At 44.7% G+C, this 24,443-nt stretch overlaps 3 protein-coding genes across 6 annotated transcripts; all 3 read right to left on the bottom strand.

Moving 5' to 3' along the window:
- Nucleotides 1-354: 354 nt before the first annotated feature.
- Nucleotides 355-9,485, bottom strand: timm50 (translocase of inner mitochondrial membrane 50 homolog (S. cerevisiae)). Its single transcript, XM_044119773.1, has 11 exons — nt 9,196-9,485; nt 7,783-7,939; nt 5,967-5,998; nt 4,581-4,602; nt 3,176-3,234; nt 2,881-3,000; nt 2,646-2,750; nt 2,466-2,564; nt 1,771-1,927; nt 1,108-1,214; nt 355-1,038 (listed from the first exon to the last, which is right to left on the bottom strand). Exons 1-11 carry the CDS (start codon nt 9,394-9,396, stop codon nt 940-942), a joined length of 1,158 nt encoding a protein of 385 aa, XP_043975708.1. The 5' UTR covers nt 9,397-9,485; the 3' UTR covers nt 355-939.
- Nucleotides 9,486-13,367: 3,882 nt separating this feature from the next.
- On the bottom strand, nt 13,368-18,298 carry LOC122832715 (zinc finger protein OZF-like). 4 transcript variants are annotated; one of them, XM_044119743.1, is made up of 3 exons: nt 17,902-18,298; nt 16,699-16,825; nt 13,368-16,572 (listed from the first exon to the last, which is right to left on the bottom strand). In XM_044119743.1, the coding sequence occupies exons 1-3, from the start codon at nt 17,971-17,973 to the stop codon at nt 14,852-14,854; spliced, it is 1,920 nt and encodes a 639-aa protein (XP_043975678.1). In that variant the 5' UTR covers nt 17,974-18,298; the 3' UTR covers nt 13,368-14,851. The 4 variants fall into 4 exon arrangements, with proteins under 4 accessions (XP_043975678.1, XP_043975679.1, XP_043975681.1 ...); XM_044119744.1 differs by lacking the exon at nt 16,699-16,825 and having other exon boundaries at nt 17,902-18,293; XM_044119746.1 differs by lacking the exon at nt 17,902-18,298 and having other exon boundaries at nt 16,656-16,796.
- A 579-nt stretch (nt 18,299-18,877) lies between these two features.
- Nucleotides 18,878-23,780, bottom strand: LOC122832721 (zinc finger protein OZF-like). The gene is made up of 2 exons (XM_044119763.1): nt 23,426-23,780; nt 18,878-21,617 (listed from the first exon to the last, which is right to left on the bottom strand). The coding sequence occupies exons 1-2, from the start codon at nt 23,526-23,528 to the stop codon at nt 20,278-20,280; spliced, it is 1,443 nt and encodes a 480-aa protein (XP_043975698.1). The 5' UTR covers nt 23,529-23,780; the 3' UTR covers nt 18,878-20,277.
- Between the last annotated feature and the right edge of the window lie 663 nt (nt 23,781-24,443).

The following is a 24,443-nucleotide window of genomic DNA, read 5'->3' as shown; positions in this document are numbered from 1 at the left end:
ATCATCATCATCATCATCATCATCTCTGATTCAGGTTCCGCTGAACTTCGATTAATTTATCACTAAGTAAATGTTCCAGGTTCTGACCCAACAGAACCGACTTGAACAGTGAAAAATGTTTACATTCAAGCAGAAAATCTGGAAACAAAAGTTCTGATAAAATTCTGATCCAAAACTAAAAAGTTTCATTTTTAGTTTAACCATCATGAATGGTTCCGACTCGGATTTGGACCAGAACTCCATCAGGTGTCCAACAGAACCAACGGGAGCCCACAGCATGACGCCACCTCTGCCACATGTTCAGAAATGTTCTGATGACTCATGGAAGAATCAATCAATAATTAATAATCAATGTTCTGGTTGAAAATCCCATTTATTCCAGTAAATATCAGAATATTACATCACACCAATAAAAGGTTCTGGTTCTGATCCAGCTGAGTGGACGGGCCAGCAGACGCAGAGAAGGTTGAGTGGAAGGAAGAAGGCTGAGTTTATTCTTAAACTTTTTATTGGTCTGATGTTCTGAAGGTCCGGTTCCAGCCCAGAACCGGGCCTGCCGGGCTCACACATCACAGCACATGTTTGTTGTGTTCAGAGCTTCATGAGGCCAACAGAACCGCAGCAGCAGCTCCTCCAGCGGTTCCGGTCCGGTCCAACGTCCACCAGAACCGCTGCTCACATCTAAACATCTGTGATTTATTCTGTACTGTCAGAGTTACTGCGCCCCCTTCAGGACGGGGGGGGGAAGCCGATACCAGGTCCGGTCCAGGGCGGAGGAGGGAACCAGAGCCGGTTCTGGTTCTGCCGCCGACCTCCAGCAGGTCCAAACTCACCTGGGTCCAATCAGGACACACAGAGAGGAATGGGGCCGGAGCCAGAGCTCCACTTCCAGAACCCGCCCTCCGGGTGGAGCGGTGTGGCTGGGAGGTTCTGCGGGCCTCATTGCTGCTTGGACCGCCAGAACCGGGTCGTGATGGAGCCCAGAGAGAGAGCCGACTTCTTCTGCTGGGAGAGGTCCGCCAGGCGCTGCTGCTCCTCCTGCCGGGGGCGACACCGGGTCAGAACCAGAACTACAACAGAACCGGATCAGAACCAGAACCGTCCCACCTGGGCCAGCTGGGCCTGGCGCCGTTTGAAGGCCTCGATGGGGTCGTCCTCCAGGGCGTAGTTCTCCAGAACGCCGCGCACGTCGTCCACGCCGCTCAGAGCGATGGCTGCAGGGACGGAAACACACCGGGTCAGGACCGGGACCGGGTCGGAACTGGGACCGGGTCCGGGTCCGGTCTTGGACCGGGTCGGAACCGGGACCGGGTCAGGACCGGGACCAGGACCGGAAACACAGATGATTAAATCTGAGTAATTGGAAACAGAAGGAATTAAATCTGGATCCAGTTCTTGTTCGGTTCTGGTTCGGGTCAAACGGTCCGGATGTTCAGTTTCAGAACTTTGGTTTATTTACCTTTAATGTTCTGATTATTGACAGAAAATCATAAATGAGGGAAATAATTTTCTGAATAAATGTTGAGCTTGTGCTGTTATTCATCATCATCAGAACTTTGAGTGATTCTGTTGAGAGAACCAAACGGGCCGAGCCGCTTCCTCCTCATTAAAACTTTTTTAAATCCTGATTTTACAATTTATTTATTCCCACAATTCACACAGTTTCTTGGTTTTACATTTCTGATCATTTTGAACTAAAATTAATTAAGTTCCGACTCCAGGAGGGGTCCAGAACCAGGGCCGCCTCGGGCCGGATCCAGAACCGCTCACCCTTCAGAAAGTTGGCGAGGTCGTAGAGGGTCCGGTCGTCGGAGTTTCCGTCCCACTTCCTGAGCGCCAGGCCGTTGAAGGGCTGCAGCTGGAACGCCTCGCGCTTACAGTCCACCACGATCACCTTACTGCTGGCCCGGTTCAGGCACGACACGTCCTGCAAGACAGACGGGTCAGAACCGGCCGGCTGAATCTGAAACCCACCCGGTCGCCTGCCGTTCTGCTCTTCCTTTAATTGTGTCGCGGTTTGAACCCAGCGCTGCCCCCTGGAGGCCTGGAGGCTCACAGCCAGCATGTTGTACTTCCTGTAATGAGTCACCACCGGATCCAGCTGCGTTAAACCAGGGAGAACCGAAACATGCAGGATGCCGGGCCCCACAGGGGGCCGCACAGGGGGCCCCACAGGGGGCCCCACAGGGGGCCCCACAGGGGGCCGCACAGGGGGCCGCACAGGGGGCCGCACAGGGGGCCCCACAGGGGGCCCCACTGAGAAACTGGTACAACTTTCTGACTGGAAATAAACCATTTAAAAATTCCCTCATCAGAAAACACCTCAAAATTTTAACAAACAAATAATAACATATTAATTATTTTTTTACACCAACAGAACCGACAAACCCATCAAGGGTTTACCAGAAACTTCCAGACAAAGACCCGGACCGGACCCGGTCAAAAACCCGGAGCCAGAAGCTGACCTTGACGTGGTGCCCCTCCATGTAGCGCGTGGCGTCCCTGAAGAGGCGGTACATGACGAAGCCCTGCGGGTCGATGCTGTCGATCAGAGGGTACGCCGTCTGTCAGAACATAAACAGAGCCGGTTCTGACCCGTTCCCGCAGGACCGCACCGTGTGACCCGTTGGGTTCGGGTTGCTCACCATGCCCGTCTCGGCCGTGAAGATGACGATCTCGTAGAGCGGCGCCAGCTGCTGGAACAGGAAGTCGATGCCGGGCCGCTTCTTGAAGCGCCACCCAGTGGACAGCTGGACACAGAGCACAACAATCGGGTCACAGGTTCTGACCGGCCCGGCTCACAGCAGAACCGGGGGGAGATCGGAGTCTCCGACGCAAGCCTCAGCACAGGTCAAAGGTCATAGAGAGACGGCGACCCACCGACCACTCCGGGTGCAGCAGAACGTCGGTCAGCTCCAGAACCAGCGTGTACGGCGGCTGGTAGTACGGCTCCTTCAGCGGGTCGGGAAGCAGCTTCGGACTCGTCGGTTCGATGATCATCTGGAGGACAGACGGCAAAGCTGCAGAACCTTCCAGAACCATGTAGGACCTGCAGAACCTCATGAACCTGGTTCTGCTCCAGACCGGAGGAACCAGGTCTGGAGCCATTTCTGCCGCTCCTGGTTCCAGAAGATGTGTGGGTCGGAGGGGCGACCCGGCTGGCGGTTCTGCTCACCTGTCGGTAGTCCTTGAAGTACTTGTAGGTTCTCCTGAGCTGCTGGACGACGGGCGGATCTGGAACAGAATAGAACACCCATCAGAACCCAAACCTGCCACAGGTTCTGCTGGGCCTGGTTCGGTTCTTCTAGGCTTTCTGTGTTTTCTAGTAGGAATATGCAGCACCAGAACCCCGTCGGTACCGGGTCGGGTTGGTGGTGACGAGAATCTGATCCGATGAGTGAGCTTTAAGGAAACCAGAACCACCAGAACCGACACCAGAGTTCTTCAAGCTGCTGCTTTAGTCTGAGCCTCAGCAGCAGCACCGGGTTCTGAAAGACCGGTTCAGGTCCAATTATGAAGACGGAGCAGAAGAAGCAGAACCGCTCCCCCTTCATCACCAGGTGCGATCCGAGCAGCTCCAGCAGATCGGACCTCTGGAAGGTTCTCTGGGTTCTCCATCAGAACCCCTGACGGTTCTTTTACCGCGTCGGAACCGGAGCTTTAATGGGACCCGCTACCTTTCAGAACCTGGATGCGGTTCTGATGACCAACACAGGATGGTGTAACATTGGACCGGTGCAGGAGCAGAACCTGGAGGATCCGGTCCATCAGATCTCTGAGGATCATCAGAGACTACATTTCCCATGAGGCCTTGGGCTCATCAATGCAAAGTAGAGCCTAAAGAGGAGAAACACACACACACACACACACACACACACACACACACACCAGGAGCGGAGCGCTGATCCTGAAGAACTCTTCCTCCTCGAGTTCATTGCATTTGACGCCACACTTTTTCCTTCCACTCAACTTTCCCCTTCCTGCCAAAGTTTCAGTAGAGCTGTCGTCATGGAAATGGATTGAAAGCCTGAGCCTTCAAATCTGAAAGGTGTGGCATGCTTCTTCAGGTCAGCGGTCCTGGTTCCAGACTCACAGAACGACCAGAACCATGGACAGAACCAGGCTGAACAGGCAGACAGAGATATATGGGATGGTTTGGATCCCAGCATGTTGCTGGCTTAAAGTGGCCTAGTCAAAGTCCAGACTAGAATCTCCATCCAGTCCGACTGAGCCGCAGAACAGACAAACACCAGAAGGTGGTTCTGCAGTCCGACCCGGTGGAGTTCTGACTCAATAAAAAATCCATGCTCCACTTTTCAGAGTTACAGTTAAAAACTTGAAGGAGTCGCAGCGTTTCAGGAACGTTTCAGGCATACGAATACTTCTGGGTTCTGGTTCTGCTGGGGTCCAGTTCACTTGGACCCATCTCGTCCGTCTCCAGACGAAACCTGACGTACTTTACATGTTCAGTTTGAGGTTAAAAAGGTTCTAAACAGCCAGAACCAGTCGGACTAAACCCAGTCATGTCTAGTTCTGGTTCCGTTCATCTGACTCATCAGGAAAACACCAAATAGACTCACCTTTATCGAACTCATCAGGAATCTGCAGGACAAACAGCAGAAGAGGCTAATCGTTAATCAATGAATCGTTAATCAATGAATCGTTAATCAATGAATCGTTTCATCAGTGCAGTCGGATCTGAATCAGTGGAAACTGGAACATTTCAGGTTTTCACTACAGCCTGCTGCAGTGTAGGGCTCCACCTGGTGGCCAAACAAAGAACTGCAGATGAACTAGATATATGACCTGGTGACCTTTAACCCCATGGAGGGTTCAGGTTCTGTTTGAGCCCAAGTGAACGACTCAGTAAGTTTCCTGCCATATTTCACATCATTTCATAAAAATACATTTCTGTTAAAACTAATAATCACAACATGAAGAGAAATGAAGAACTGCAGATCTTCCTTCCAACTACTGCAGCTGTGTGTGTGTGTCTGTGTGTGTATGTCTGTGTGTGTGTCTGTATGTCTGTGTGTGTGTGTGTGTGTCTGTGTGTGTGTGTCTGTGTGTGTGTGTGTATGTCTGTGTGTGTGTCTGTATGTCTGTGTGTGTGTCTGTATGTCTGTCTGTGTGTGTGTGTGTCTGTGTGTGTGTCTGTGTGTGTGTGTGTGTGTGTGTCTGTGTGTGTGTATGTCTGTGTGTGTGTCTGTATGTCTGTGTGTGTGTCTGTATGTCTGTGTGTGTGTGTCTGTGTGTGTGTCTGTGCCTGTGTGTCTGTATGTCTGTGTGTGTGTCTGTATGTCTGTCTGTGTGTGTGTGTGTCTGTGTGTGTGTCTGTGTGTGTGTGTGTGTCTGTGTGTGTGTGTGTGTGTCTGTGTGTGTGTGTGTGTGTGTGTATGTCTGTGTGTGTGTGTCTGTATGTCTGTGTGTGTGTGTGTGTGTGTCTGTGCCTGTGTGTCTGTGTGTGTGTGTGTCTGTGCCTGTGTGTCTGTGTGTGTGTGTATGTCTGTGTGTGTGTGTGTGTGTGTGTCTGTGTGTGTGTGTATGTCTGTGTGTGTGTCTGTATGTCTGTGTGTGTGTCTGTGTGTGTGTGTGTGTGTGTGTCTGTGCGTGTGTGTGTGTGTGTGTGTGTGTGTGTGTGTGTGTGTGTGTGTGTCTGTGTGTGTGTGTATGTCTGTGTGTGTGTCTGTATGTCTGTGTGTGTGTGTGTGTGTGTGTGTGTGTGTGTGTGTGTGTGTGTCTGTTTGTCTGTGTGTGTGTCTGTTTGTCTTTCTGTGTGTGTGTCTGTTTGTCTGTATGTGTGTGTGTGTGTGTGTGTGTCTGTTTGTGGGTGTGTGTGTGTGTGTGTGTGTGTGTCTGTTTGTGTGTGTGTGTGTGTGTGTGTGTCTGTGTGTGTGTGTATGTCTGTGTGTGTGTCTGTATGTCTGTGTGTGTCTGTGTGTGTGTGTGTGTGTGTGTGAGCTCACCCTGTTTCCTTGCTCGTCCTCTGAATTTGTCCCTAAAGAGGAGAAATGACAGAACGTTCCTTTATTTGGGTCCCAACAGAACCGGAGGTCCAGGCCATCACGGAGTGGTTCTGGTTCTGGTTCTGGTTGGACAGATGGGATCTGATCACAACTGTGGAGGTGACGAGGAGAAACTAAAGTTCTGGGAGATTTCTGCTGGTTCTGCTGACTCGGTCTGGGTCGGAACCAGGTTCTGCTGGAGAATCAAACCAGTATCTCCAACCAGCAGAACCTGAAGAGTTCTAGAATATTCTGTTAGATGGCTCCGCTGGTTGAAAACCCAGTGGACCAGAACCAGAACCAGCATGTGGCTCAGATCGTCACTGACTGAGAAAACTTCCCTCTGGACCTGCAAAAGCCCGGTTCTGGTTCTGGTTCTGTCCACGCTTCCTCCAGACCCTGAGATCCAGATGGAACTTTAACTTTGGACGTCAGAGCAGCGGTCCGGTTCTGGTTCTGGTGAGCCCAGAAGTGATTGTTTTGTTGTTTTCTTAAAGTGCCAAAATGAAAAAACCATTTTCCAAATCAATAACCTTTAATGGAACATTTAACACATCGAGACGATTTCAACAAATAAAAGTTTCTGCTGGTTGAGACCAAAACAGCAAACTGAAGCGTTTCTCCAGGCTGGACGGAGGAGAAAAACTATAAATCTATTATCAAACCGTCGGAAATGATCGATCTGGTCGTTAAGTGATCGATTGTGAGGATTTTAGTCCCGGTTCTGTTTGTTACACAAACTGCTATTTCTGTCATCAATGTTCTGTTTTCACTGGATGAATGAAAGAAAACCCAAACATGGAAATAAAATATTTAAGGAACCAGTTCCACCGAACCGGACTGAGTGGCGCCCCCTGCTGGGCTTGGAGCCGGACTGAGTGGCGCCCCCTGCTGGGCTTGGAGCCGGACTGAGTGGCGCCCCCTGCTGGGCCTCCAGCTTGTCGCCTCATCAGGTCAAATATTTCATTTCAGTTCTGAGCAGGATAAGATTTTTATGAACAGAGAAAACAATCAGGTTTTGAGACAAGCTGAGTCCATCAGCTGCAGCAGAACCAGAACCAGAACGTCAGACCTGAAAACGGGTCGGATCGGACTAAAGGTGCAAGTTATTGATCAGTTAATTGATCTTATTGATCGACTAAAGATTCATTCTTAAAAACTTGAGTTTTCTCTGGAACTAAGAAACTTTCTTCATAATCCTGAACTTTATGACATTTTTTAGTTTTAACATGATTTTTGCTTCAGCTGCGATAAATACTGACTGACTAAATGAAACCTGGGATTTCCTCCAATTATTGAACAGACATATTTATAAAACATAACAAAACTCTTTAGTTGCTGAATAGAAATAAAAGAAGACGTTTAGGATTTCGTTAAGTTTTTATATTTCTAAACAGAAACACAGAAAGTCCAATTAAAGCTGGACTTTAATTGGACCGTTTCTCTTCTGCCATCTTTCATTCTGGATTAACTTTCTCTGCTTGAGGATGAGCGCCCCCTGCTGGACGGAGGCCAAACTGCACCACAGGAAGCTGAGGTCATTAGTGGACTGCAACTCTTTTAAACCCAACATTAATCAACAGTTAACGGTGAGCTGATGAATTGTTTGCATCTTTAATTGGGAACAGAACCGGTCCAACTAGAACCTTCTGGGTTCAGCTCCAGAATCAGCAGAAGATTCTGAATCATCAGAGAACCTAAACATATGCGCAGCCTGAAGGCTTTATGTCCAGAACCCGTCCAGAACCCGGACCGTCTGTCTGCACGCTTCGCTCACCAAAGATGTAGACGAGGCTGACGGCCCCGCCCACTCCCATGAGCCCCGCCAGCCGCAGAACCATCTTCTTGGCGTAGGCCGAGTTCTCCTTCTGCTTCCTGTCCTCCGTCTGCTCTCCATCCTTCTGGCCCGGATCGCCCTCTGGTGGCGACTGACCCTGGAAAACAGTCAGACGAAGGTTGGGTCCAACTGGTCCAACTGGTCCCACTGGTTCTACTGGTTCTACTGAGCAACTCTGAGCCAAACATTCAGTCTCACAGCTTAAGCTGCTGCTGGACCCTCCATCCTCCATCTGTAGTACAGAGCTTCAGGAGACGGCGGACATGTTTTATACGTACGCCCCCAGAGCCGGGCCTGGGCCGGTGGCGTCCTCTACGGCTGCACACCATTTACCAAGATAAACAAGTCCAGTAGAACTAATCAGTCTAGATTATTAATACGCAACAAGGAAGTCTGAAAACATCAGTCACATTTGAAAAACCAGAAACAAACATTACATTTTGATGAGTACCTTCATCAAAATCATCTAATATATTGATCAATGTTCCAGTTATTACTAATCAAAAGCAGCTCTAACCTCAATAAGGGTTTTCAGTCTGGATCTAAATGAATTCAGTGTTTCAGCTGTTTTTCAGTTTTCTGGAAGTTTGTTCCAGATTTGTGGTGCATAGAAGCTTCTCCAAGTTTGGCTTCTGGATGCAGAGAAGAACCAGAACTAGAACCACAACCAGTACCAGAACCAGAAGACCTGACAAGCCTGGAAGATTGATACAACAGCACAAGTACCACTGCTAGAACTCGGGCCACAGAGCCTGACCAGAAGCTGATGTTCTGCAGAAGGGGACAAAGCCAGGACTGTCCAGAGGAGGACAACCAAACTGCTCCATGACTCCTCCGTGGTGACCCGGGGCTGCAGCAGAACCGCGTGGGTTCCTCCACCACCAAACCCATGAAGACTTGCTCTGGTGCCGGTGTCAATCACCGCCGACCCCTGGTTTAATGTGGGGCATGTTTGAAACGACCATGAGGAGGAAGAGGAGGGCGGGGTCTTCTCCTCTGACCTTCACAACAAACAGACCTTGGATATTTATCTCCAACAATCTGAAGCCGCTTCATGGCTGCGAGATAACACAGAACCGGTCCAACAACACAGCTAGCAGCAGGTTAGCAGCAAGCTAACAGGAAGCTAACAGCAGCAGTGGGAGGTGACAGATTCATTATCCCTGAACTGCAACTCATGAGCTCAGACATCCAAAGATTAGCGCTGTCTCGTTTAGCTAAATGTCAGACCGACTGAAGCTAGGAGTGGCTTTGAATATTATCACAGGAGCAGCTCAGACGGGCGGAGATAGCCGTGAACAGCGCTGTCTCCGCAGCTGCTACTGCCTGTAGAGCAAAATGAGCGCCCCTCACCTGACTCTGCTGAAGCCTCTCCTGGAGGATAGCCTGGGCTAGCCCTCCCGTCGCACCGCCGGTACCGGCTGGGTTCTTCTCCGTGGACAGAGTCCGGATGATATCCAGCAGCTGCTGCGGGCTGGAAGCAGCTGACGTCCCGCTCTGGAACCGCAGAAGGCTCCGACTAGCTCTCACACACATGGGGAACATCGCGGACATCTTGGATCCTAGCGTTAGCTGCCGGTGAGCACCTGTGACGTAAAGCCAGAGGACAGAGCTCCTGATTGGCTGGAGCGTCTTTGACTGGCAGGCGCGAGAGGCAGTAACAAAAGCGTGGGATCACGTGGTTGAAAAAGCAGGTGGGTTCTTTAAAAATGTAACCAATCAGAAGTGAAAGTTTGTCTGACCTTCGATTGCGAAATAAAAGCGGCCATGATGCTTGATGGTAAGGTGCCCAAAGAGTATGGCAGGCCGTTTTAACATAAAGTTGGTTTCCCCACGCTTACGTTTGTCGTGGAAAAAAACTATTTCCAAACACCGTTTAGGTAAAATCACTCAGTCAGGTTTATTCATATATTGAGCAAAATACAGAGAGACTGTAGGACAATCAGTGATGAAGCAGGTCTGGATGAAAAGTTGTCAGTCAGAGAAACACAAGAGTTTTATACCAAAGATAAAGAATCAACAAGAGGAGAGACAGTCTGGTTCTGATGCAGCTGTAGAAAACAACTTCCAACCTTCTACATGAAACCCAAATAGTTCTTTTGTTGAGAGTTCATAAACATTTCATACAACATGACTAGCAGATGTGACCTTATTGTAATTTTTCCGTCACACGTTCAAGATATCTTAAATTAGTTAATGACTCGACATATTAGCAAATTGAGACGCTTCTAATTATATCATGACTGAGAAAATACATATTTGAGATCTCTCTAATTACATTCTGACTAGTATAAATAATAATACGTTTAATTTATGTTATTACATGTTGAGATCTCATTGGGCTACAAAGGTCTGAAACCAAGACAAGCATTTACAATGGAAAGAAATAAATAAACATCTAAGAAAGTGAAACAAAAATGTTGCTAAACATAAATGTCTTAGTGGACTGTTCATGTCCTGAATATCAGTGAGAGTTTTCTATTTCCATATGCCATGAAGTTACAGAGAGGCTTCAGTTCAAGATGTTTACAATAAACTACTTACTATCTGTAAAGTAATTACAGTAACTTTGAGATATCTTACCTTTTGCTATGACTAGTTATTCCTCCAATTAAAGTTATTTTTCATTTATTTTTAGATGTTATATAGATCTGACTAATGCAAATTAAATTGTAGAAATGTTGAAGCAGACCTGGATGAAATCTTTAACAGAGCTCTATTTGTCCTGAATGAACATTCTGACCGGTCAGATCCTGGGATTCTCCTCTGTAGAATAATCCACAGAAACAATTGAGCTCTTTCTCAGTATCAAACATTTCATTTCTTTTCTGCTACTCCATCAGCTGTCACCAAACTCGGCTCCTCTCCCCCATCCAGCGAGCCTTTCAAAATAAAATATTTCCAAAACATTTTACATTTTCATAACTCCAATTTTCACTCTTGCAATATTAATGATATCTTGAATAATTATTCCTTAGTCAAAGCTTTCCAGATGTATGTGATATTTTGAAATTTCAAGAAAAATTTCAGGATGGGTTGACAGCATTATGTTTATCAGAAGAGAATAAATAGAATAAATAAATAGATTCTCTGCAAATTTCTGAAAAGTCTTCACATTAATGAAGTTTGCTTTCTCCTCATTTACTGATGAACTTTTACTGACAATTTTGTGCAGGAAATCTAAATCTGCAGGCAACTGTTTGGACAGCCCAAGAGCAGCACAGGGGTTTATGTCTTGTTCTTAATTCTCATATATAAAAATGTCATTTAGATGAGCTGTAATTACATTCTATATATCTTGTATTGTAATTCTGGGTGTTTGCCCCTTCAAATGATAAAACCAGAGCCAGCATTGAGGCGTCCTGAAAGGTATTTTGATCTGACAAAATGTCCTTGAAGATATCTTGAATCATTCTTATTGCTAGTCAAAATGTAAATGCATGAATTAGTCAAACTGTGGTTCTTTCTCATAAAATCTCACTTTAGATTTCTAGAGTGTAATTATAGATCGTTAGATGGAGACCATTTCATGTAAAATAGCTTGCCATAACTTTGCCCAAAGGGCGTCTTTACGTGACGTCATCACAATTTAAACGGTTTGGGAAACTCTTCGTCCACCTCCACGTTCAGTTCTATCCCATAATAATCCAGGTTTGAAGTTCACGGAAAAGATTAAAGGTTACAGAAAAATAGTTCACTTAGGTTGAATATTTATTTGCTGCTATAGTTAATCAGTTTATTCCCTTTAAATGATCTGGAAGTTTCTATGACTGGAGAACATGAACTCACTGGATTCTGCTGCTTGGTGTCATTTGGAGGATGAAATAGATATTAGAGATTTAATATTTAATTCATTTAACCAACAGGAGCCTGAGCTGTGGATGGAAGAACCACTGCCTGCTGGTCACACACTGCTGTGGGACGGCATCCTTCACTCTTCAGCCAACACAGGGAACTTAAACAAAGGTTGAACTGAGAATAATTACATCCAGTGATTTATGAAATACCAAAACTAGATCGATTAGAGCAGAAAGGAAATTTATGAAAGGCCTGAGGACTGATTGCAGACATGATTCACTGTGGCAGAAGAGAAGAAGAATGAAGCTTCATACTGGGCCCAGACCACAGCCAGGGATGGAAAACTGGTTTCTAGAATATAAAACCTCCAGCTGCTCCAACCACCTGATAATCAGTGGGGCTGATTTGGAAATATGACAAGATGGCCTGGAGCAAAACTTTAGGCTATTAGAATATATATGAGATTGTTATTGCAATATGTGCATCATATCAGTGTGATGTAGGAGCTGCAGGATTTGGTCCATTGATGGTTTATCGCTGCAGTAGATCAGATGATTTAAATGCCTGGTTCATGGAGTAATGAGAGGAGATGAAGGTTATCTCTAAAATCATCTTCATCTTCAGCCAAGTGACATTTCAGTCTTCCTTTCACATCTGAAATGACTGAAAAAGTAGTCAATAATCAAATCTATTAAAGCAGAGATTCCAGTTGTGTCCTATAAATAGAATGAACCACCAGTAATCCAGCAGGATCTCCAGTCCTTCCTGTCCATCTTCACTCGTTAGGCAGCAGAATATTTCCCCACTCTGCCTCGACTTCTGCTGGAGTCGGGATGTTTCCCTGCGCAGATCGGTCCACTCCGCCTGGCTGGACTCAGCACCGGGCAGACGGAACGGGACAGACGGAACCGGACAGACCCGCTTCCTTTCAGGGTTGGAACAGGGGTGTGGTTTCATTTCTGGAACTCAATTGAATCAGTTTCTGTTTCAAAGTCATTGAAGATTTGCTGTGAATTGAAGCTGCAGATACAAACCAAGGAATCCCAATAAACGCTTCATTTTATCCCCGTATAATACTTAACGTTAAATAATCCGAGACCAAATCAGAACCAGTGCTTCACGCTAACATTAGGCGGCGTTAGCTTGGCAAGAAGGAGGAAGTGAATCATTGGAAGTCAAAATTAGAAATCAAAGAAGAAAGTGCTGATTTTGATTTAGAACAAGCTCATGGTACTTGTTAAAAACGACAGAGAAATGTTTTCAAACTCATTCCCCTTGTCACGGAAACAACACAAAGTTCATATGATGCAGCTTTTAAGTTGAAGCTGTAGATCTGGTAGGACACATCGATGGCTGCTGCAGCTCCACGTGAACCGACCCACGGTTCGGTGTCGGAGACGGAGGGATGCGTCCTTCATAGATTTATTAGGATGCTGCTCTCTGCTGTGGAAAAGCGAGAGCGGCAGCTTGTATATTTCCAGGTTTTTGTTAAAAACTCTGCAGATGAGGCTTACAGCAAGGTGCATTCAATAGTCTGGAAAATACGGTGGATTATTGCTTGGATTTATGTTCGCAATATTTCTACGGCTGTGGTCTTGAAGTTGAATGCAGAGGCCGGCTTCCAGAACTGTGTTCAAATTTGATAAAAAGTGGTTCAATTTAGATTTTCAATTATCGTTCAGATTTTTTCCCGTCATAATCAAAGTTTCTTAGAAAGCAGTGTTTTGTGGTAAAATGTGTTTATTAGTTAGAACATTTAAAAACATGAAACATAAAAGAACAGTTATGTCAGAACCACCTTACAATAATCAGATAGAAGCTGGACAACAACCTGAGCCCAACCTGCCTGATCCGGTTCGACTGAAATGTTTTTCTGCTTCCCATTGAAAAGCAAACATGTCTGTTTCTGTTCCTTCCAGAAGCTAGCAGACTTTCAAACCCAAACAGGATGAAGGTTCTGCCTCCGGGAGGCGGGGCTTCATCATGAACACCCGGCTCCCGTCATGGCCGCCTCAAGCAGAGAACAAGTGACAGAGATGTGAAGACAAAATCATAAAGTTTAGATTTTTATCCTAAAGACACTGAAATAAAATGATGTTTATGTTTCCATCAGGAAGTTAAACCCGAGCGTCCTTTCATGACCAGGAGTCTTTCCACCAAGCTGGGGCCCAAATGAGTCAAACGGCCAAAATGAGTCGGTACCACTTTGAGTCCAGAACCGGTACTGATCTGAGGTTCTGTTACCAGGAGAAGGACGAGGATCCAGCATGATGAGTCTGAGCTAACCGTGAGTAACCAGCTCAGACCAAACATGGCTTCCTGCCGAACTCTGGAGCACTGGGCTGGTTCACAACTGGATCAGAACTGGATCAGAACCAGGACAGGTGGGCAACAGAAGATCAGAAAACAAGGATGATTCTGGTTGGAGTCACATAAATATTGATAAAACCGGTAATCGGTTCATATCTGCTGAGCTTTCAGTCAAACTTCTGATTATTTGAAAACTGAAAGGTTTTAATTAGCAGCTGATGTTCCTTTCAGAAGCGCCTGGTTATTAAAATAAATATAAACTACAAATAAATATCAGTTCAGCACCTTAAAATGCAGAAGTGGTTCTAATAACAGCTAATATTTACAGACAAAAGGAACTGGTACTAAAGACTTCAGCCTCTCTGTGGCAGTAACGACATACTGCAGCCAGTCCTTCAGGGGCTGGCCTTTGACTAGACCTTCTGACACGTAACAGTCAAGATCAAAGCAGCTTCTTTTGATCAAAGGACTTAAATGCTCTAATTATTCGCTAACTGAATCAATCCACCAAGTGGCCAGACTGTTTTCTGTTCAGTCTAACCATTAATTCAACTTGTGGTTAGAAGGAGGAACTGCATCGTTTCAAATCTGGCTGTGGATCAGATGGAGCTGCTCTCTAGGATAAGTGTTTATTAGGTTTGTTTTCTCTACCAGATCCGATCTCTCCCATAAACATTACAGCTAAAACAGTTTGCATTTTTCCAGATAAACAACTCGATAACATGAGAAACAACTAAAATGATCAGCTACCTTTCATTAAAGGTATAACTATAAGGTCCACAAACAGATTCCATAAATGAAATACCATTTCTGTTCACAAATCACATCAATTTCAAAACAAACCTGTAAAGTGTATTGGTTAGGTAAGTCGTGAACTCAAACTTTCTCCATAGTTGCCTCTCTAGGCAACTTTCTCTTCTCTGTGGATCTTCATGTGTGTATTTAAGGTGGACTTGCGGTTAAAGTGCCGTCCACAAATGTCACAACCAAATGGTTTTTCTCCGGTGTGGATCCTAACGTGTCTGTCTAAACTGGTCTTCAGGTTGAATCTATACCCGCAGACGTTGCAGCAGAAGGGTTTCTCCCCCGTATGGATGATCATGTGTTTCTTCACACTGGGCTTCGCTGTGAACCTTTGCCCACAAAGATGGCAGCCAAATGGCTTCACTCCCGAATGCACTCTCATGTGTTTGTTTGCAGCCGATTTGACCATGAATCTCTTCCCGCAGAAATCACAGGCATACGGTTTCTCCCCTGTGTGGATTCTCAGGTGGAAGGTTAGGTCGGTTTTGTTGGTGAACCTCTTGCTGCACTGAACGCAGCCAAAGGGTTTCTCTCCTGTGTGGACCTTCATGTGTCTGGTTAAATGCGACTTGCGGCTGAATCTCTGTCCACAGACGTCACAGTTGAGCGGCTTTTCTCCGGTGTGGATTCTCTGGTGGGTGTTTAGATGCGACTTGGATCTGAAGTCTTGTCCACACACGTCACAGCTGTAGGGTTTCTCCCCTGTGTGAATCCGAATGTGTGCTTTCAGATTCGCCTTGTAGAAGAATTTCTGCCCACAGAGATCACAAACAAACGGTTTTTCTCCGCTATGAATTCGCAGGTGTGATTTCAAGCAACTTTTACTGGTGAACCTTTTAGTGCACTGGTTGCAGCCAAACTGCTTTTCTCTGATTGGTTCCTCTCCAGAGTGGGCTTTCATGTGTCGGTTCGCCGCCGACTTGTCCTTGAATCTTTGCTCGCACATGTCGCAGCCAAATGGTTTCTCGTCAGAGTGAACTCTCTGATGTGAGTTGAGGCGGCATTTACTAGCAAACTTTCTGCCACATTTCTCACACTGGAAGGGTTTCTCTCCAGAGTGGATGGTCATGTGTCTGTTCAGGTGAGACTTTCGACCAAATCTTTGTTTACAGACGTCGCAGCCAAAAGGTTTCTCCCCTGTGTGGATTATTGTGTGAAGGTTTAAGTGACTTTTTCTCTTGAAGCTTTTCCCACAGATGTCACAACTAAAACATTTCTCCTCCTTCCCATCAGGTCTTTGTTGTGAATGACTTGCCATGTGACTCTGAAGGGAGCGCTTGGAGGCGAACCGTTTACTGCACTCGGCGCAGCTCCAAGCTCTGCTGGGAGTTCTCCCCTTCGCCTTGCGAAAGCCGCTCTCCTCACAGTCGTCTTCACTCCCTTCGGTTTCAGCCTCGGAGTCTGACAAGGGCTTGAGTTGAGCGTCAGAATGGTTCTCATCATCACCATCCTCTTCCTCACTGACCTCAGTGTCTGAAGAGCTGGAAGTGTCTCCATGTGTGTTGGAATCTGAGATCCTTCTGGATCTTCCTCCTTCTCCATCCTTTTCATCGCTTTCTGACTTCATCTGGTTCACTGAGCTGATGCTAGGGAGAGTGCCCAGTAAGACAGGAGGCTTCTCCTCCTCTTCCTCATCTTCGTCCTCACTCTTGACTCTTCTTCTGGTGCTCTCCATCTCCTCATTCATGTCCAGCTGCTCCCCCGCCACACTGTCCCAGAGCTCCTCCTGCTCCTCCTTGATCCGGACGGGTTCTGGGTCCCAGTCAGAGCTGGGCTCCTCCGGGGAATCCTCTCTGACCGCGGCAGTGGGACGAACGTCTGCAGGGAACCACAAACATCTGCTCAAGTCAATGCTGGAAACATACAGAAATAGAACAGGAGCCATTAAAAATGAACCCAACATGTTTTCTAAGATTAATCTATCATTCAATGCTTCACTCCCACTGAGCCTGGTTCTGATTCTGTTAGAACGTCCTGGAGTTGTTTCTTTCCACTGTCGCCCTGTGCATCCAGCAAGAGGAGCTGCTGCCTTTCCAGCGAGAGGCGGGGTCACCCTGGACAGGTCACCAGTCTGTCACAGGGCGACACAGAGACACACAACCATTCACACACATATCTAGGAAGAATTTAGAGAGACCAATTAACCTGACAGTCATGTTTTTGGACTGTGGGAGGAAGCCGGAGAACCCGGAGAGAACCCACCATGCACAGGGAGAACATGCAAACTCCATGCAGAAAGACCCCGGGCCGGGAATCGAACCCAGGACCTTCTTGCTGCAAGGCAACAGAGCCACTGTACATCCCCCCTAGGAAGAATAATTCCTCTAATAACTGAACCAGAATCTGAACCTACTGAAGCTAAAACTGTCAGAAACTGGCATGTTAGACATCTTCAAGAAAATACATTCCTGCTAACACTGCATGTTAGAGTAATGACATGAAACAAGAAAAACTGAAATATTAAAGCTTTTCATAACTCCAACTTGAGACAACGTGATTTTTTTTGATCACTTTGAATTAGAAACAATAAAATGTTTTCTTGTTGCCTGAGAATTAGCAGCAACAAAAGGATTTACAGGCTGGGATTAAACAGATTCATCCTGAAGCTCCTTGTGGACGTAATTAGCATCAATTACAATAACCGTCAGTGCAATGTTTAAATTTATATCCTCTAATTGATTCAACGACTGATTAGCAGCAAAAACAAACGTTTGTTGCATAATGGGATATACATTTATATCGTCCAGCATCAAAGGTCTGACCTTCCTGAACTACCTTCAGAAAACAGGACATGCTAGCAGTCACAGTTAAAACTTTCTGTCCTGTTGTGTTTCTCTAATAAAACTTTGAGAAACAACATCGAGTGAAACTGTCTCCATGTGTGTTAATAATAAATAAAGCTGATAAAGCATGCTGCTGTACTTCTGTCATGACTGATCTTTTCCAGATGCATTCCGCTCTCATTACTTCCGGGTTCATTAAAAGGTCAAACGTATACTGACGTTAACTTCAAGTCAGTCTGACTTTTACCGTAATAAACCGTGTGAGCGGAGCTAATTTTAGCAGCGAGCTAACCTCCGCTGTTTTGACTGAAGCAGCTCCCGGCCTGCAGCTCCCATCCCTGGTGAAGAAGGTAAATCTCCAAACCTGATGTGTGCAGCCGATGTTCGGGGCTGAAAGCAGCATCCAGTATTTCGTGTCTCTGCTCCTCTGCTGCATCCAGTCGCTGTTTGACCTGCTGTCTCCACATCTCTGCTAGCTTTTCTCTCTCCAAACTTTCCTTTAACAGTTACTGAGCAGTTCCAGCTGAGCCTCAAACCGTTTCTCTTCTTTCCAGAGTTCACCAACTGCTGCTGTTTCTGTCTTACAGCTTTATTAACTCTCCCGCTGCTGCTCCGTGGACAGAAACCCGAGAAAACACGGAGGACGGCGCTCCGACTGCCGCCATTGTACCGGAGAGAAGCACGAGTCTGCGCACTGGGGTCAGAGGCTGGACCCGCCAATCACGGAATAGAACACCAGGAAGTCCCGCCCACTTTAAGTTTTGCCACACGTTTCGTTGCCGCCATGTTCCGAGTGGCATTTTCTTCACAATAAAGCTGAATTTGTAGCACATTTTTTTGCAAGCTGTTTATTCTGTGATACATTTGAAATGCAGAGCTCTTCTTTCTCACGTAAAGTATATTTTTAAATATATTGAATAATTAAATTAACTTTAATGTGATTAAATAAACTAAAAGTTGTACATATACCCAGTAAGTTAAACATTTCTAGAACTCCATTGACTCAAAAGGTGAATTTGGATTTCATTTACACCAATTAATGTTTTCCAGCCAGTTGAGCGTTTTTAAAAAAATAACTTCAACGGTATCCTTTAAATTAAATCTAAATGCTTCAACTATTACAGTGAAAGTAGCACAATAAAGTAGAACTAAGAAAGTATATATTCAATAATTAAATCATGTCTCCAAATTGATGTGAAATATTTTGGTTTCCTATTGAAGAATCAATAATTACCTATTCAGCAAGTTTCTTGTTCTTTTTAATATAACTTGTTTATATCATATAAAACATTTCAGCAAAAGCTGCTGCTTCATCACTGGATTTGTTTCTTTTAATAAGACTGATCTAAATGTACTGACAAAACTAAAACACTGAAAAATGCAATGTTCAACAGATCAGAAATTAAAGCAATTTCTCTTCAGTAATTAAAGAAACTTCAAATCTCCAAGAACGTTCAGTTGTTCTCCCCCATCGTCTTTTCTGATCGTCCAGCTCAGAGGACAGGGAATGTGGATGTAGTCCACCTGGAGTCTCCTGTTGGTTGTGACAGAAACTATCCCACATCTGTGCAGGAAGTTGAGTCTTCCTTGAGTCTCGTGCCACAGCAGGATCAGAAGAAACACTGAATATTTTGCTCCAAACACACACAAAAAAAATCAACAAATTTCAGGACTTTGAATTTGATTCAGTTTAAATGTGACGATTTATTTATTTTTTCAGTTTTGTTTATTAAAGTATTTACGACAGTCAGCTGAAACATTAGCTGATAGCCTAATCAGCTAATATTTCTGATTAGACATCAGAAAACCTTGTTAGCTGCAGGCAGGCTGGCATCTTCCTCACACTCATCAGACGAAGCTCAGATCCTGTCTGGAGGTCAGACGGGTTCTCACACACTTGAAGGTTCTGGCAGAACGAAAGCTGAGCTCTGTTGGACCACCTTGATTTGAAATAAAAACTTAAAGGACTTTGGACCTCTGAGCAGCAGTCTGGTTCTGGTTCTCCTCAGCCCATGTTCTGGACCCGTCTGAGCACCGTGGGTCTAGATGTTCTGATTATCATTTGTTCTTACCTTACATAAATATCATTTTTAACTTTTTCCAATATTCTAATCTTCTCACACTGAATATTAGGTTTTTCTTCTTTATGAGCCAGAATCTTACAGATTAATTTTATTCATTTATTTTATCTGAAACTTTAAAAAGATCCACAGTTAGTTAGAACAGACTTTCTCTGAATAAAATACTTATTTCAGATATAAAAATAATACAATAAAATACTATGTTAGCTCCAGCTCAGCTAGTGGTGTTAGCTCCACCTGCTAGTGTTAGCTACAGCTGCTAGTGTTAGCTCCAGCTAGTGGTGTTAGCTCATGGGTCTAATTCATGAGACTCATTGAAGAGAACCAATGATGTTTTGTCCTTCAGAAAACAAGCCCACAGATCACCCATGGCTCCTTGTTTCAGACAGTAGGGGGCGCTGCTGGTTACAATGGGATGTGCTGACAGCCTGTTTAAAATTCAGGTGAGTCTTTGCTGCCGAGAAGACGAAAGATACATCAGCACTTTTCCTAACAATCTGATAAAATCAACTGATTGCTGTCTGTTCTGCTCGTGATTAAATGTTTCTGAAACCAAATATATTTTTCGTGGAAAAAAAAGAAGGTAAAAAGGTTCTGGAGTAATTTGAAGTGATCTAAGTCAGAACATGCCCAGGTTTCTTCCTCCACCGTCGGAGTATCTAAAGATTCTTCCCTGCTGCATGGGTTCTCATGTGCATGTTTAGATTTCCTTTTCGGTTAAACTTTTGTCCACAAACATCACAACTGAACGGTCTGTATCCTGTATGGATTTTGATGTGGCTGTTTAAATTTGACTTTTGGTTAAATCTTAGTCCACAAAAATCACAGGCGTAGGGTTTGTCTCCTGTGTGGATCCTTACATGTGTCATTAAAACTGACTTTTGGTTAAATCTTTGTCCACAAACTTCACAGCTAAATGGTTTGTCTCCTGTGTGAATAATCATGTGTCTGTTTAAAGCAGATTTGTGGGTAAATCTTTGTCTGCAAACGTCACAACCAAAAGGTTTCTCATCAGCGTGGCTGCCCATGTGTCGGTCTAAATGTGCCTTTCTACTAAATCTTTGTCCGCAGACATCACAAGCAAATGGTTTTTCTCCTGAGTGGATTTTGATGTGTCTGTCTAAATAGGCCTTTTCATGAAATCTTTGTCCACAAATGTCACACCCAAAAGGTTTCTCCCCTGTGTGAATTTTCAGGTGTCTGTTTAAATGGGATTTCCTGTTAAAACTTTGTCCGCAAACATCACAGCCAAACGGTTTCTCCCCGCTGTGGATTTTCATATGTCTGCTTAAATGTGTTCTTTGGCTGAACATTTGTCTGCAGACGTTACAAACAAATGTTTTTTCTACTGAGTGGATTATGATGTGTTGGTCTAAATAGGACTTTTCATCAAATCTTTGTCCACAAACCTCACAGCCAAACGGTTTCTCCAAAGTGTGAACTTTCATATGAACTGTGAGATGTTTTTTCTTGGTAAAACTTTGACCACACTCAGTACATTTAAAACATTTCAGATCTGTCTGGACTTCCCTCTCCTGGTCCATGTTTGTATTCTCTCTGAAGCCTTTGCAGTCATTCTCATTGCCTTCATCTTCTGACCCAGAATGGTTCACCTCATCATCATCATCATCACTGATCTCTGTCTCTGAAGAGCTGGAAGCGTCTCCATGAGGGGTTGGATCCGGATTTATGGTGCATTCTGTTTCTCCATAGCCCTCTTCTGTTTTCATCTGCTGAGCTGAGCTGCTGCTTGGCAGTTCTCCATCTTCTGTTTGATGAAGATGAGCGATCAGAGGTTCCTCTTCATCATCTTCACTCTTTATGAGAACAGCAATGACTGGAGACCTGGAGGCATCAGCCTCCTCCTTCACGCTGAGCGGCTCCCCCTGCTGGCTGCTCCAGGGTTCCTCCTCTTCCTCCTTCATGTGGACGGGTTCTGGGTGGTTCTGGTCCGGATCAGGACTCGGTTCTTGTTTAACCAGCAGAACCTGCTGAACATCTGCAGGGAACACAGAAACACTTTATGAACATAATGAACAATGAAACCTGTTAACATTATAAAGACAGTGAAACTTATTATTGAAATTATAATTATTACATAATAGAGCATTTTTAACTTTCAGGAACAATAAAAAACAGTCAACTGGAGCTTCAGAGATAAACAGGTAGATATTGGCATGTAGATATGCAAGCACTTTAAAGTACACAGCACTGAGTTAACAGTCAGCAAACCTAAAGATGATTACAGCATCTTCTTCTTTAAGGAGGCTGCAGTGTAAATCAGAGAAGGGTTAGTGATTAAATTGCCACCTTCTGTATTTTCCTGAGATTCTAAACCTTAAACATAATTTTATGTTTGGGCGATAAACCAAAAATTAACCAACACCAAGATTCATGACTTTGACTGACGTTATTTAGCCCTAGTCTGTATTTTCTATGTGTTTAAAAAAGAAAAGTTGTTTTTGTCTCTTTTGGCTGTGCATAGGCAGGCTACGCTCATGTCTCTTTAAGACGCTGCACTGATCATGTGACCAGCCAATCTGCAGCAAGACGTGAACGAGACGGTGAGATTGAGAAAATGGCAGATGAGGCTGCGGCGGTAGAGCCAGTCAGGGAAACACTATGGCTACAGGCTGGACACTTTTGTGATGTGAGCTTTATTTTGAAAAGTAAGGATTATGTTCCCCAGACGGGCGCCATGAGGTGAGCGCCTGATACGGCAGGTTTCCGGGCTGAAGCTTCGGTTCAGAAAGGACTTTAGAAGTTTACTTTCTCAACCTGTTCAGTTGTTTAACAGCTCTTAGCTAAAAGTACAAAAGTTCTTCATTTATTTTCAGATGCTGAGGTCAAGCAGAACCAGCACCAGGTTTATATGGATGTCCATTTTACCCTTTGACTAGGCCGGTCTCAGTGCTGTGGTAACCATGGAAACCAGACTGAAAGTGGCTGCTTCATTCACCTGATGAGCCAGAAGTTTATTATTCAGATCAGATGAAGGCTGGACGGCCTGGAGGAAAGGTTTGGGTCAGTTTGGGTCGGACATCCAGGAAGAGGAACTTCATGGGTTCATCGTTTCTTCTAAGCTTTTGTAGTTAAGTGTTGAAACTGAGTCATTTCTCTGCCTTTGTCTTGTTTCGGTACATTGGTACTGGATTTATTGTGGTTGTGCAGATTAATCCTCTAATTTTTAAAAATTTCTCTGTAAAAAAGTTGGCAGTAATAACATTACATAGTGAAGCAAATGCATATTTTTAACTACCTTTTTAAAAATCCTTTGTAATAATTTCTTTATTACCCATTATAATTTTCTGCTTTAATAATTGCTTACTTTTGAATTTGTTTATTGATGTTTCTCAGTGTTTAACAGGTCTGGACTCCACCTGTTCATCTGTAAAGATCTGCTGGTTAAACCTGGACTCAGTCATTTAAACAGTGAATGAAACCTAATTTATTAGTGAAAACAGAGAACGTGTTTATTCAGGATATAATAATAATAATAATCTGTCATTGAGTAGCTTCAGCTCTTGACAGAAAATGGCTTGTTGATCAATGGAAGCTAATAATCCGTTTATTAGCCTTTTATGTCGTCAAACTTTATACAAACATGTTCTCTGATCTTCTTAATGCAACACATTAATGAAAATAAACTTTTGCTTCATTGTAAATGTGCGGCGGCCATATTGGATAAACTCCTAGTTCTGCATCCAAAGAGCATCAAGGACCAACAGCTTCACATGTTCTCCTGGAGAACCAAGCAGCTCCCGGCCTGCAGCTCCCATCCCTGGTGAAGAAGGTAAATCTCCAAACCTGATGTGTGCAGCCGATGTTCGGGGCTGAAAGCAGCATCCAGTATTTCGTGTCTCTGCTCCTCTGCTGCATCCAGTCGCTGTTTGACCTGCTGTCTCCACATCTCTGCTAGCTTTTCTCTCTCCAAACTTTCCTTTAACAGTTACTGAGCAGTTCCAGCTGAGCCTCAAACCGTTTCTCTTCTTTCCAGAGTTCACCAACTGCTGCTGTTTCTGTCTTACAGCTTTATTAACTCTCCCGCTGCTGCTCCGTGGACAGAAACCCGAGAAAACACGGAGGACGGCGCTCCGACTGCCGCCATTGTACCGGAGAGAAGCACGAGTCTGCGCACTGGGGTCAGAGGCTGGACCCGCCAATCACGGAATAGAACACCAGGAAGTCCCACCCACACAGGGCATCCGCCAGACCCTAACATGTCCGCCATATTGAGAGGGTCATGTAAGCAATTTTGTGATTTTTGATGATTTAAAAGGCGTTTATTGTTTATATTTAACGTGCAAATAGATTTGTCTCTTTTTGAAAATGATTATTCGCCTAAATAATTTATACTTGGTAGTAAAACAAGAATCTTAAATTACCAAGCATAAACTTTAATGAAATTTTAAACTGTGTGTTTGTTAAAAACAGTTTTTAACAAATTCATGTGCCAATATGACTTGCATTTACTGTGCATAGTTTTTCCCTGTAAATTTGTCCTTTCCTATACTTGTGATAATTTAGATCAAAAATGCGTATTTAACTGGAGCAGTGTCTCAGCTGTTACTCTGTTTATTGGACTGGATTACTGTGTTTCCTGAATACAGATGTTTTATCACTTTCCAATGTGATAAAACATCCGCCCACAAACGACCCACGTGACCGCAAGTCTCACAAACAAAACCTCGGCGCGTAAACATGACTCCATTAGTGCATCATTTCTGTCGGATTTTCAAAAATATATCAGCTACTACAAGTTCAGGTGATCAACTCAAAACCACTCCTACCTTTTTACTCTCTCACTGTAGTTTAAGCACACCTG

The sequence above is a fragment of the Gambusia affinis genome, linkage group LG06 (genome assembly GCF_019740435.1).
Source record: "Gambusia affinis linkage group LG06, SWU_Gaff_1.0, whole genome shotgun sequence".
Lineage (NCBI taxonomy): Eukaryota > Metazoa > Chordata > Actinopteri > Cyprinodontiformes > Poeciliidae > Gambusia > Gambusia affinis.
This window is presented reverse-complemented; position numbering and strand designations above follow the sequence as displayed.

Bases quoted from the DNA above. Each gene is read 5' to 3' on its own strand.
- timm50 (XM_044119773.1), bottom strand. From the start codon at position 9,396: ATGTCCGCGATGTTCCCCATGTGTGTGAGAGCTAGTCGGAGCCTTCTG. The intron at 7,940-9,195 runs GTGAGGGGCGCT...ACTGTTTTCCAG, and splicing joins AGAGGCTTCAGCAGAGTCAG to GGTCAGTCGCCACCAGAGGG. The intron at 3,001-3,175 runs GTGAGCAGAACC...TCTGTCCTCCAG, and splicing joins ACTTCAAGGACTACCGACAG to ATGATCATCGAACCGACGAG.
- LOC122832715 (XM_044119743.1), bottom strand. From the start codon at position 17,973: ATGCAGCAGAGGAGCAGAGACACGAAATACTGGATGCTGCTTTCAGCC. The intron at 16,826-17,901 runs GTTTGGAGATTT...GCCCTGTGACAG, and splicing joins ACATCGGCTGCACACATCAG to ACTGGTGACCTGTCCAGGGT. The intron at 16,573-16,698 runs GTGGGAGTGAAG...GGTTCCCTGCAG, and splicing joins CAGAATCAGAACCAGGCTCA to ACGTTCGTCCCACTGCCGCG.
- LOC122832721 (XM_044119763.1), bottom strand. From the start codon at position 23,528: ATGTGGAGACAGCAGGTCAAACAGCGACTGGATGCAGCAGAGGAGCAG. The intron at 21,618-23,425 runs GTTTGGAGATTT...TGTTCCCTGCAG, and splicing joins ACATCGGCTGCACACATCAG to ATGTTCAGCAGGTTCTGCTG.